This window comes from Neopelma chrysocephalum, unplaced genomic scaffold (genome assembly GCF_003984885.1).
Source record: "Neopelma chrysocephalum unplaced genomic scaffold, ASM398488v2 Primary Assembly neopelma1_45, whole genome shotgun sequence".
NCBI classification, from domain to species: Eukaryota; Metazoa; Chordata; class Aves; order Passeriformes; family Pipridae; genus Neopelma; species Neopelma chrysocephalum.
Window position 1 is genome coordinate 10,340,219 of NW_020897704.1, and position 13,562 is coordinate 10,353,780.

At 40.2% G+C, this 13,562-nt stretch overlaps 1 protein-coding gene across 1 annotated transcript in view; it reads right to left on the reverse strand.

Moving 5' to 3' along the window:
* PRKAR2B (protein kinase cAMP-dependent type II regulatory subunit beta) overlaps positions 1-12,831 on the reverse strand; it is an 89,744-nt gene extending 76,913 nt beyond the window's left edge. The window contains exon 1 of the mRNA XM_027679332.1: positions 12,332-12,831. Within this exon, the coding sequence (XP_027535133.1) occupies positions 12,332-12,653 (322 nt within the window). The 5' untranslated portion in view covers positions 12,654-12,831. The remainder of the gene's footprint in view (positions 1-12,331) is intronic.
* Positions 12,832-13,562: the final 731 nt, after the last annotated feature.

Genomic DNA, 13,562 nt, shown 5'->3' on the forward strand with positions numbered 1-13,562 from the left:
AACAACACCAAAAATCACAAATCAACTGAACTTGCTGAACAGTTTTCATCTGAATTTAACAATGAAGAAAGCCTTCAAGGAAGGAACTTGCCACTAATTCGTGAAAAGTAGCAGCTGATAAACTAGTATCTATCATGAAGGAAAGGTCACCTAAACTCGGTCTTGGCCTGCCTCACATGTCCTGCCAGGTGATCAGTACTAGACACTCCCAACATCAGTTCCAGGTGGCTCTGACCAAGCTCAGGTGCTGCCCCTACCTAAACACTGTGGTGCACCTTTAGTAATCTGCTTCTTCCTGAAGACTAAACATTGCAAGGGTATTTTACACACTCTGTGCTATACACCAACTGGCTCTTTCAGGCCACCAAACATGGATTAGCTTGTTTTTACCCCAGCTGAAGTGAACTTGTACCAGCCAACCAGAGAGCTATAATAACTTCAGACTATGATTTTGACACTATGATTTAAAGAAACCATAAAGGTGCCAGTTTGTATGTTCAGGGCTGTGTAGTCAGTTTTATTAGTTCTTCACAAGCAACTGTGTAACAGCTTCAGCAAATAAAACATAAAAACTTAAAAAAAAAAATCACTGAAGAGGACCTTGCAATAAATATTGAAGGTGAGACAGATTGCAACTTACAGATCACAGCCTCAAAAAACTTCTTTCTCAGAAGTTAAACACATCTTAGAAAGCACAGAAAACTTTGGTCTCATTAAAAGAACAAAAACAGTTTTGCTCAATGGTTGAATTTCCCCATGACAGTGAAGTGATGCCCTGGTTGAGACCTTGCAAGTAGGGGCCTCTAGGAGTGCCCACTGGGAGAGTTACCTCCTGAGGGGTGGGACCACAGACCAGCTCCCAAAAAAGGGACCTTGGGTCTGTCACCTCTGAGCCAGAAAAGGTAACAAATGGCCTGCTTTATTTGGGAGAAGTACTATTAGGGTCCTTAACCTGTAGGATTTAAGGACATTTCTTTTTGAAGCTCATTGGCATGCTTTGTTTTGATTCTGTCAAGGATTCAGATGCTATAGTGGCAGAACTCTTCAAGAGTTAGACATTTTTCTAACATGAAAAAGCATATTTCAGAAAGCACCCAATGAGGTACAGGCTGATACCAAGATCACTACAATGACCTGGATCCAAGAGTACTTGTTTCCTCTTCTGAAAGGCCTATACATCAGCTCACTCCCAGATGGTCTTACGTTATTTGGTGCTACAGCTATAAAGACAGTGAATGTCATGCTAGAATTGTAAATATCAACCTGCCTCCTTTCAATTGAGAAGCGTGATCACACACATTTCCATGATTCACCTTCCATTACTGTCAAACAGAATTGCAAATAATACTTTATCTCAAAACGAGAGAAATGGATGTTAGTCCCTGCTTGAGCTTCTGGATAAAGAACCTTCCTAATTTCATACATTGAGAAAAAAACGGCAAAAGAAGGAAAACAAAATGGCTGATACCCTCTTAACAGCAACAAAAGTTGAAAAACAGAAATGTTGCTATTGTCTTTTACTCTCTCTTACTACCATTTTTTTCTTTTGTTGTTTGTTGTTGGTTTGGTTTTCTTTTCATTCAGTGCATGAGAAAGATCCTTCATCAAAAAAAACTAAAAAAAAGATGTTGAGATGGAAGAAGTTGCCACTCATTGCTGTACTTTGGTGCTCCATATAACTTGCCCAGGAAAACTCTCTTCGCTGGAAATGGATCAATGACATCCAACTTTGCCAGTAGCATCAAACTCAGGTCTGTCTAGCAATTTTTACAGAAGTTCTTGTTGAGAAACTCCCAAAACTCCCCAAAAACAAAGTCTGAGAAGAGGACAAACACCTACACATCTGCATGGAAAACACATCTTTCTCTCAAAAGCTCCAACTGTTCTTTGACTAGATTTCCTAAGATCCCAAGACTTCCCAGTCTCCTTATACCTGCCAAACCTGGTATCTGTGCTAATGCAATAATTTGAAGAATGGACTTAAAGAATGCATTACATCGTTCCTCCTTTTTTTTCAGGTTTTTTTTGAGGCCATAACCTGAAATAATTACAGACAAGCCATGTTCATATGACAATATATTCCAGATAGACAGCAAACTAGGGCACACTTAAATCAATTCCATTTCATTCCTGATTCTAAGAATGCAAAACCAGAAAAGTAAATTACTTCTTTTTGCAAGGTGGATAATGGAAATGAATCTACTTCTACTCCCACGTCTATTGCCAGCAGCAGCTACATTCCAGTAGAAGGGCAAAACTGACAGATTAGGAAGAAAGATGTGCAGAAAAATACTGCAGATAAATTTTTAACAAGAAGTGAATTTAGTAGTATCTAAGAATAAGTAACCATAAGTTCTTTCAAACAATTTTTTATATGTGCACTAGCCATTAAATAATATTTCCTGTAGGCTGAAGCAACAGGAAGGAAGGCAGGCTGTTAACTTTATATTTAAACTACCTCACAGATGCTTCAATATTGTAGTGGTGAAAGGTATATCGAAGTTTCTCATGTTTAGAGTACCTATTAAAAACCAATAGAGAGAGATAAATTATCAGCTAAAAGACGTCCTTTAGAGAAAGATGCCTGAACATTACTCAAAGGTATTGAACGAAATGGCTGGAAAGAAAAAACACTATGCATTCAAAACAGGAAAACAAAAGCCCCAAAACTAGAACTAAAGCCAAAATGATGACTGGGGTCCAGTACTAAAGAGACTCATGAGGAAACAGATCAACAAAGCTACCGGATCCTAACTCCTCAGTTTCAGCAGAAATTAGGCATGACTGCGGGGAAAAAAATTAAACCTATCCCTCTAATATTTAATAGCATCAGTTATTGAGAACATAAATTTTTCAAAACTGATTCATAATGAAAAAATGGTTTTATTACAATAGTAGAAAACATTGTATTTGAAGCCTTAAGAAAATTTAAACATATGTCTATAGCACACAACTATTTCTGACTGCATGACAAGTATGACAAATATTGTTTTGGAATAGAACAAGAAATCTCAGGACAATTCCAGCCCTCCATTAGACAAAGTTTTTGTCATATTAGCCACTGTTAATACAGGACGAGTATTTAAACATACTTACCAGCTTTTAGACATTCATTTCCAAAACCTTAAATAGCAAAATTTCTTGATCAACACCTAATAATAATGGCCCATCTTCGCGAACGAAGATTTGGGGAAAGGTCTTTTTACCTTTCCAGCCTGCGCAATGGATTTTTTAGGTGAGACACAGCCTGCGCTGAACTGAGCCCACCCTTTTAATCCTAAGGTTCATCTGCCGGGGCCAAGCAAGCTTGGACAATGGCAGTGAGGTCCTCAGGACGTAGGTTTGTTTACAGTGTCCTTCTCATAGATGGATGGCCACACAGGGCTAATGACCTCCATCAGGCCAGGAGACCGGGGACTAGAACCCGTGGTCGCAGCAGTGAAAGTCCTGCACGCTAACCACTAGGCCACCAGGGGTCTCAGATCAACACCTATTTCAAAGACTAATACTAGTCTGCATTTGTTAGCAAAGGTAATTTCTGGCTCAATGATGGAGTTAAGCATCAATGAAAAGTGTTACAGCTTCAGAGAGAGGATCTAAAAGGGAACAAGTTCAGCGGTAAAAGTAATGTGAAACAAATTAGGACCAGATCAGTGCAGTGACAATACATACTCATTTGTGAGGTCATCCAAAAAAAGGCCATGATAGCATTGTTGTGGACAACATGAGTTCAAGTTAATCCATACCCTGCAACACTTACAAATGCCTTCTAACTCATGGAAATGGATTTTGGTTTTGTTTTTTTACAAATTATCATTAAAATCAGAATGGGAAAACACACAAAGCCTTTCAGTCTGTGCTCTCAGGCTAGCAAGTCTGGATGCTTACACTTGGTTCCAGCTTGTATTCATCCCAACATTGAGAATTCTGTACATCTTATTTATAGTCTACACTGAGGCTTTCCAAGGAATGTTTTCTTTCCAGTGTTGGGCAAGGATTTCTTTTCTTCTTGTCTGGTATGTTTTACAATAGACATGTCTGCTAAAAAGTTACAACATGAAAATACTATCCCTATTTATAAGAACACATCACAGGGATTCAGAAGGGGCTGATGCTGTTAAAAAATCTTTACACAAGCAGGACGGTATCTGGAATGACTGAGCAGGAAAGATCATGTTACTTCTCTTCCCTTCAAAATCTATTTTATACAGCAATTTTCTAGTCCCTCCATGATGAAAGTCTTCATAATATTTACTAATTGGTCCTTTTAGCCCAGCTTTACAAAAACCACTTCAATCATGTCACTGGAACAGTCTGTGTAAGAAAGCTGTTCTCATTTTGAGCCTTTACCTGCTCAAGCTCTCAGCTTCAAATTCTTACTCAGATGATTTTTTCTTAATATCATTAAGCAGAGCAATTTAAGAGTCAAAGACACAAGTGAAAAATACTTTCTGTTGTTACAGCATGTTTTTTACCACTCCAGCTTCCATTTTTTTTATTGTTCCATTCCTTATAATTTTCTCATTTTATCTGTGGTCCACAAATTACTTTTCTAAGCAACAGTGCTAAAAGGATTCCTTTTATGGAAAAGATGGCAAACTGCCATATGGTTGTTCAGTTCACTCTGTGGATGCCTTGTGCCTACAACCTGCATTTTACTCCCAAGCACTTCAGACATCCTTGCCTGCCTCTATCCCCCTTCATTTCACATCTCCCACATTTTCATGTGACAAGGTATCATTTAAAATGCTGAATAAGGCACTGGACATTTGATTAATATCATCTTTTTGATGTAACCCCCAAACTGTATGTCTCCTGGGTTACTTGCTGCATCAATTTAAATCTGGATTCATGTATTACATTGCCCAGAGATTGCAAATAGAAATTCTGTGTGAGTACTTCTGCTATTTTTATAACCAAATGCACAAAAACTTGAAACAGAGCTCTTCAAATATTTAAATGAAAACCCAAATTGACAAACATGATGCTTTTCTTCAAGGAAAAATGTAATACCAGACAATTAGAAAAGTAAAAAATGAAGAGAAAACAAAGGGACATACAGCCAAATTTCCTCCTTTTCAACAACTTTTGTTTAGTACTATGAATGAAAACTGATCTACAGACCAAAAAACACATTCAATAAAGATCAAATAATAAATAAATAAATAAATAAAACAACCAAGTTTGTAATTACTTGTCAGGATCAAAATTCACAGTAAGAACATCCTGTTCAGTTCCATGCAGTAAACAGGTTATCTGTCATTCCTACTCAGCACATGAAAGAGTTAGAAAGAGTTCCCTGAAAGGTTTTCAGTATAAAAACTCTATATAAAGCTATCTAGAGTTATCTCTATCATCACCCAATGTCCCAAAGAAAAGAGGGAAAAAAGTATATATTTCCTTTAGAATTTTCATAAGACTGCTTTCAAACAATACCATAATTGATGGATGTGTATGGTAATACCTATTTACAGATGAATATATTTCTTTTAACAGGGTTATCTGGCATGTAGTAACTCTCACATATATATATATGGATTTCATCTTTCATGCACCCACATCAATATACCAACATACAATATAAAAAAGACTATGTGATAAATGTATCAACCCTAGTAAGATCACCTCTTCTTCTTCTAATTCATGTATGTCAAGACCTATTCCAGCAGCAGAGAACACTGAGCCATTTTAAATGGCTCTTTTTCCCAAACTCCTCTCTCTTCTTTATTCACTTTTTAAAAATCACTCACCTTTTTAAAGCACAGAACTTCTGTATAATTACACTCACTTGCAGCTCATAATAGGAGCTCAAACCTGGAGTGGGAATAGTTTCTCTACAGCATGACTTTAAAGCATTTCCATTAAAATAACAGTTGATGAATAACGATTGTAATTTGTACTAAGCACTAAAGAAAGGGACATTTCGCCATGTTTGTTATGCACTGTTCAATATTTAATTTTTCCATCGCACTAAAACCATCTTAACTCTCTATGAAGACTGCAGCTGCACTGACGTGTCTATCAACTTTCTTGATGATGACCACTACTGTTATCTTTTGAAATAGAAAATGGTCGAATACAGTCTGGATTCTCCATGAGAAACTTGAGTTGAAACTTCTGCTAGAATACAAGTGTTACAAGGCTCCAGCCACGGTAATAGCACAGATGACCGTGTCAAAATATTTAAAATATCTCTCAGCATCAAATGACCAACTTCACATCTGTACAATTCACTGACCACTACTTTTAGTTAAGTTTGCATTTATGTTCTTCTGAAATACATCTGTAAGCCAAACAGAATTTCAATAGAAAATTCAGGACATAAATTCGGGATCTCTTCTGCATGAGGAGAGCAGGGTAGAGAAAATAAGAGCAGAGAATTTAATGTGTTCTCTCAGTCACATGTGCTGTCTATTCTTTTACCTTTCTCCTCTTACTTCACTTCTGCCTCTCCTTCCTCTTGTTTTTACCTTTGCACTTTCCTTACCACACACCGAGTCCTATTCTACCTCTATGTCCTCCTTCCACCTTCCCCTCTTGTTTCTTTCATAACTATTCCAACAAATGAAATTTCCCAATCTAGAGGTCATCTTTGATATTGGAATGCCAGAAGCAGAGCAGCAGCCCGTACCTTGACTAATCTGTACCTTGTGACCTAAATGTGTGATTTCCAAACCATATGTTCCAGATTTACAGGAGCAGCTAAGGCCAGTTAGTCTGCAGAGATTTGACTATTTAAGGTAGATTTCCCTCAGATAAGGGAACTGGACAGAACTAGTAAACATAATGAAATACTTTCGCATAACAGATTTCAGACAAACCCCAAGTTCTGTACGCATTTTAACCAAGCTTAACTTCCTGACAGATGCATGAAGTACCTCTGTTCAGGTTACAAACACTAGGCTATTATGTTGTAGGAGTACATTCTAAAAACAGGCACTTTCTTAATGTCCAGAGATGTATCTTTATTCTGTTCACTAAGAAGGGGAAAAAAATAATTGCTTTTCCATTCACGTAAACGCATAAACAGGAGTAAACACAGGGAACAAAGAATGCAAGGCTTCTTTGGGAAACTGAACCGAAGTCAGCAAGTGACACAATACTCCTAGAGCATTCCTGAGTAAGCCAGTTTTCCTTTAAAACAGACATGATACATGCAAAAAACCGAGTGTTGGTGTGCAAATGTTAGTACTGACACTGTTTATACCTTATAATTCATAATGCAATCATTACAAACCCATGCCAAAAAAATTTCTGTCTTCCTATGCTTACTGAATTAATGCTTTTTCCAAGCTGAACAATCAGCCAAAATCAGTTTCAAGTTGTTTCTTTACAGAAAAAGAAGCTGGAGACAAATTCAAATATTTTTGGTATCATTCTACTACTTTTCTGTCCTTAGGTCTTTGGAATTTTCTCCTGCTTCTCTTCGATACACAAACTTTAACGAAGTATTAGAGATCAGAGACACCTTCACTTATGCATGCTTTGTTTTGAGCAGGTATGCACAAATACTTTGGAGTAGAGGATGCTATCATTTCAACTAAACTATTAATACAAACATACTTTTTTTTAAAAAGTGGTTAGCAAAATATGCTTTTCATCTACAATCACAAATATATGCACATCTGAGAGGGAAACATACTCCTTACTACAAAAACTACTAAATGTTATGTATTACAAGTTCACATTTCTAGTTGCTTATAATTTTGTCAAACTAAATTTTTTGGACTACAAATCTCTCAATCTGAATAAAACACCTGCATCAGATTAAGGGATTAAAAAAAAAACACAACTGCCAACTTGCTCAGGTTTACTTTCTAAAATAACTGTTAGCAGAAAGAAAATATTTTAGTTTGCTCCTGTCAAAATTACTGGAAACCTTTATTTAAAAAAGTTGCATTATTCTCAGAATTTACAACAAGCATTGAAAGCTTTGTGGTTTTGTGACTCTGTACACTACTGAAGAGTAGCAAGAAGCCAACCCCTGACCACCAAGATACCCACTCATGCAGATGGAATTCTTTGCTCTTCCAGAAGCTGTCTTCTTCCCAAACCCCCGTCCTGAACGGTCTCTTTGCACACATTATGCTCTGGATGACAGCAGGCATAGTCTGGAAAAATGCAAGGAGATACAGCCCAAAGCCTTGCCAAGGAGTGCACCAACAATGCCGTGCTCACACACTCACAAGGAACTTGCCTGTGGTTGGAAACTTGCCTCTCCTAAATTGCATCCACAGTAAGGCTGCTCCAACCTGGGTCCAATTAGGTTTGTCCTTATAACCATACAAATAATGCTTTATTTCTTTTTGTATATCAAAAGAGTGACTGTAGAAATTATTAGAACTTAATTTCTAATTTTGGCTAAGCACATAATAAATAGTAATGCTTTCAGCCACCACTCATCATAACCCAGATTTTAATTTGAATATATACATTTTTAAGAAATCACATTTTTCTATATGGTCCCAGATTTAATGATATCCTTCTACAACCTATACATATATTTATATTTCCCCCTTGCTCTTATTTATCCCTTCCGCTGCTCTAATCTTCCCATTATCTACACATTACAGACCTACAGGAAAGTTACAAACTAATCAGAACTTTCTGATTTTCTTTAATTTCAGGAAGAAAACTGTAAATTAGTTTAACTGTACCGATGAAGTACCATTTATCATCACAAAACTGGCATGAATGTGGTTGTGTGCAGAGTTTTCTCTGATGCTCTGGTTGCTACAATTTACCTATTATTTCAAAATTTCTATGAACAGTACATAGGTAAAGCAATTCCAACTGAATAAAGGAACTAAAATAAAGACACGCCTTTAAAATTGGTATTGTAAGCTAGAATATGTTTTACCTAAGTAGTGATTTCATATAATTTAGGCACAAACAGTGGGTTAAACCAAGATACATACTTGCATTTCCTAGCTCAAGTTTTCAAAGAAGCAACTCAAAGCAACCAATACACCAACAGAAGCACACGGGGGAGGAGAGGGACAGCTGTAGTATTTTCCTGTTAAAATACACCACTATCTGAGAAAAGACACCAAAACAAACCAAAGTAAAACAAAACAAAATAAAAATAAACATAAGCTACATGATGCCAAATAATACACAAAGCACGGCGATTTTTGAGTTTAAAGAACAGCACTGTTACCTCTAAAAACTCCTCTACTAATTCATATTAAGGCAAGATGAAATACGAATTTTTAGCTATAGCAAATACTTTAAAACAGCTGCTACAAATGTCATGGGTTATTACTCACCAGAATAAGTCTCAAATCAACATATAAGTGGTAATGTCAAAAGTATAGTCATTGTAAAAGAACAAATGTTTTACTGAGCATTTTCAAATTTTGCAGACAGTGTAATAAATCTTAATATGCACTTCAAACCTGCAAAAAGTTAGATGAATTTTCTAAAAAGGGGCTCATTTTTATGTATATGTCTGTCCTATTCAATACAGTAACTGCTACTAGTATTAGTAGGAATTAGTTGTTGTCACTGATTAATGCTAATACATCCACATAGGACAATTAAATATATATTTTTAAAAAAACAACCAACAAATCAACTAGAGACCTAAAAAACATTCCCAAATTAAACAGGGTGTTCCAAAGGGGATAATCTAAATGCTCTGAACCTAAAGAATGTAATTTCAGAGGTCACCTTAACTCCATGTGCCAATTCAAAATTATGACATCAATACAACAAAGCTCTCCCTCCAGACAAGGTAACTGCTTCTACCCTTATGTGATTGTCTGTAACTGATGTAAAGGACGCGGCAGAGACCTGAACAGAGTTTAATTCAAAGTTCACATATGACTCTTAATCCCAAGTACAGCTTTTTTTTCTTTTTCACACAGCTTATGCCTCAGCTCATCATTTCTGAAACAGGATAATGCTGATGTAACTTCCACAATACATTTCAAGGACAGAACTAATACTGACAAAGAGTTCAACTGCAGGGCTTGTAGGTATTTAGAAATATTTGGTGAGGAAAAAAAAGGTTGGAGACAACAGCACTTAAAATGAGCTGTCAAAAACGTTCTGTTTGAATTAATTAGGGAATACTCTCAGTCTGATATTTCAAGTGTACTGCTTTAGCACAGAAAAGATACCACCACCAGGTCTGAGCTCCTTCCCAGAGGTTTTCATTTTACATTTGCTCATCAACTTTTCCAATTTGTTGTCCTCTCCTAAGAAAGCAGTATGCAAACAGGACAAATTGACTCTACAGAAGCAGTTTGATTATTCATAAAGGCAAAAGAAAAAAAAAATCCCCCAAACTTAAGTTCAAGAATTGTTACTTAGAGAAACAGAGAGCAAAAGCATAAAAGAAATATGCTTTTAAATTGGTATTTAAACACATTAAAAATTATTTGAGTACAAGCCTTTATGCCTTCAGTTATTAACAAAAGGCTTAGTGGATGCATTGCTATGTTACCTTAGAAGAATATATTCAGGTAAGACATAAAATCTGAATTTAAAATATACACTTCTGCACAATACACACATACACAAACACACCATTAGTAATCATTTCCTATAACTTACTTATTATTAACCTTCCATATGGTCTCACAAATATTTTCATTTTTTTGTTACTTTAATCAATAATTATTTAAACTGACAAATTACAAGCCATAATAAAATTTAACTTTCAAAATATATTAAAAATGTGACCTATTAAAGGGTTTTTGCCAAATAAGTAAATGAACTAGTTAAACTAAGAGATTCTAACATGTCCCTTAATAAGAATATTGACAATAATGGCTTTCCCCTTCACAATCACAAAAAAAAGACTATCAAGAGAATCATGATTACAGGTATTCGTTAGCAAGCTTCTTAAAGCACTCTGCAAACTTTTACATATGTAACACATACATGCTTATAAATCAAGCTACATTTATGCACTTCCCTCCATACAACATTCCAGTTCTCCATTTACCAGTGAGTCTGTGTAATCATAATTAACGTTTGAAACCCAGGTCCTGTGTTAGTGAATTAAGATAATTTTGTTCTTCCCCATTATCACCGTTTCAGTTTCCAAAGACAGCAAATTTTCAGATTTTTACTAATCTCAAGTAATCAGCATTAGAGTTTAAAATTACCACATAAATCTGCAGAACCTGATTGACAGATTCAAATTCTCATTAAATACACATGGCAGAGCTGCAAATAACAGATGAAAAGAATGGTGACTATCTTAAGGTGTAACATGAAGCATTTTGAAAACTTACCGAGTTCTTAAACACCCATTTGTTTATCTACATTTCCTGGTAAAACGCACAGAAGACATCTTTTTAAAAACTGCACTGATATGCAATTAGCAAACATCTCACTTCTGCACTCTGCTAAGTAAATCTACCTCCAGCGTGACCCGGAGGGATGAATGCTTTGATGAGATACACTTCAATTTCAAGCTATTCTTAAAAAAAAAGACAAAAGATGCTCGGACGCCACCTCTTCCCTTATTGACTGGCCTCTCAGTATCTAGCGGTACTGACTGACCCTTCAGTCAGGCTGCTCGTGACAAAAAGATGAAGCATTACACACCCTTCAGAGACAACTACGACCCGTCCCATAACCCACAGCAGCCGATGGATCGACATGGTCTCTAAATAAAGCCTGTCAGCCACACAAAGATAAGGTGCAGAGAGGTGTCACCCTCAAAAATACTGCACATGTTTTATGCTGTCACAACCACGCTTGCTCCACAGGCCCTTCTACATGCAGAATATTTGATCCTGGCTTTCAGGAAGAAATTGTGTTTTAAATTGTGCTCTACTATTAAAAACGTATATAAGTACGCCTACGTAAAATGCTTAATCAAGCGCGTTAAAACAGTAACATGACCATGAGAGGTGTTTTCTAAAGCAGAGTTACCACTGCGCTAATTACAGAACGCAGATTTGCTCTCTTCTGCTGTAATGAAAAGGAAATACAGAGATCTTTGTCAGGGCTATCACAGGTTCATGCACTGTAAGAGATACAGCTGGTGATACCTGTGTGCCCAGCATCCAGCACCGCCGAACAACAGGGGGAAGCCCGGGAGGTTAAAGTTTGCCGCGGGATACGGGAAATCTCCCGCGGGCTCCGCCGTTTGGCGTCAGCGCGGGCGGGAGGTGCCCGCGGTGCCGCCGCTGCCCGTGCCCGCTCACCGAGCCCACCCCCGCACGGCCGCCGGGGCTGCCCGGGGGCCGCTCCTGGCACAGCGAGCGGCCCATGGCCGGGACCCCCTTCCCTGCCCGGCCGCTCATCTGAGCCCGGGGGCTGCAGGAGCCCCCCGCCCTCCCACCCGCCCGGCGAGGCGGGGGAGCCTTACCCGGGAACTGCTGCGGCGGCGGCGGCGGCGGCGGCTGCTCGTCCTCGCCGCTCTCGGAGTCGGTCTGCATGGGCTCCTCGGCGAAGTTGACCCCGCGGGCGTCGGGGGGAGCCCGGCGCTGGCTGCCCCTGTCATGGCCGGTGCCCGCCTTGCGACCGCTCGGCTCCTTCTCCGCCGCCGCCTTGGCCGCTGCCGCCTCCTCCTTGAGGCGCCCGAAGTACTGGAGGGCGAACTCCAGCAGGTCCCCGGGCTGGCTCCGCAGCACCTCCACCGTGAAGCCCTGCAGCAGCTCCGTCAGCCCCGCCGGGATGGAGATGCTCATGCCGGGGCCGGCCGGGGGGGCGCAGCCCGGCCGGGAAAGGGGAGGGAGAGGGGAAGGGGAGAGGAGAAGGAGGAGGAAGAGGAGGAGGGAGGGAGAGCCCGGGGCCGGGGGTCGGCGGCCCGGGGACGAGACGCGCCTGGCGGATCGCCCGTGGGCAGCGGGAAGGGGCGGGTGGCGGCGGCGCAGGTGGGAGCGGGCGGGGGGCGGACCCGCGGGGGGCAGCGGCTCTCGCAGCCTCGGCGGCGGCGGCGCCTCCTCCCCCCGCGCCGGGGGAACCTCGCGCACATGTGACCCGGGAAACCATGACAACCTCCCGCCGGGGACTGCGGCCGCCGCGCCCCGCCCGCGCCGCCGCGGGGAGCCGGGCCCGCGGCCCCGACCGGCGGCAGGGAGGGCAGGGCAGGGCGGCCGCCTGCATCTCCGCATCCCCGGGATGACCTCCCGCCGCCCGCCTCGCCGGGCACCGCGGCCTCCCGGCACCCCGGGGCTCCCGGGCTTTAGGTGCCTTCTCCCTGCGGGGAGGTCCAGGCATCCAGGGATTCTTGATGAGCGGACGTGTCCCCGCTCAGGGAAGGACCGCAGTGCATGTAGCGTTTCATAGCTGGTTCCTGCTCTGCTTTTTCACAGCCATGCACCACCTTAAAGCTGTTCTCCACATCATTCATATGCATAGATGTGCTGTCTATTTATATTCGTCTATATTACTTAGGATGAGAGGGGTGATGTGCTAGCAAACGTATCCTGTTTGTCTGCTGGTTGTCTAAGGTCCATGAAAAATTTAGCTGGAGAAAGAAACGATTGTTAGAAAAAGGGGAGGAAAGTCCAATTTAAACACTGCCAAGTGCCAATGCTAAGCATAAACACTTTTCCAAGCCACGCTGCAGAGACACTTAGCACAGCGATAAGTGG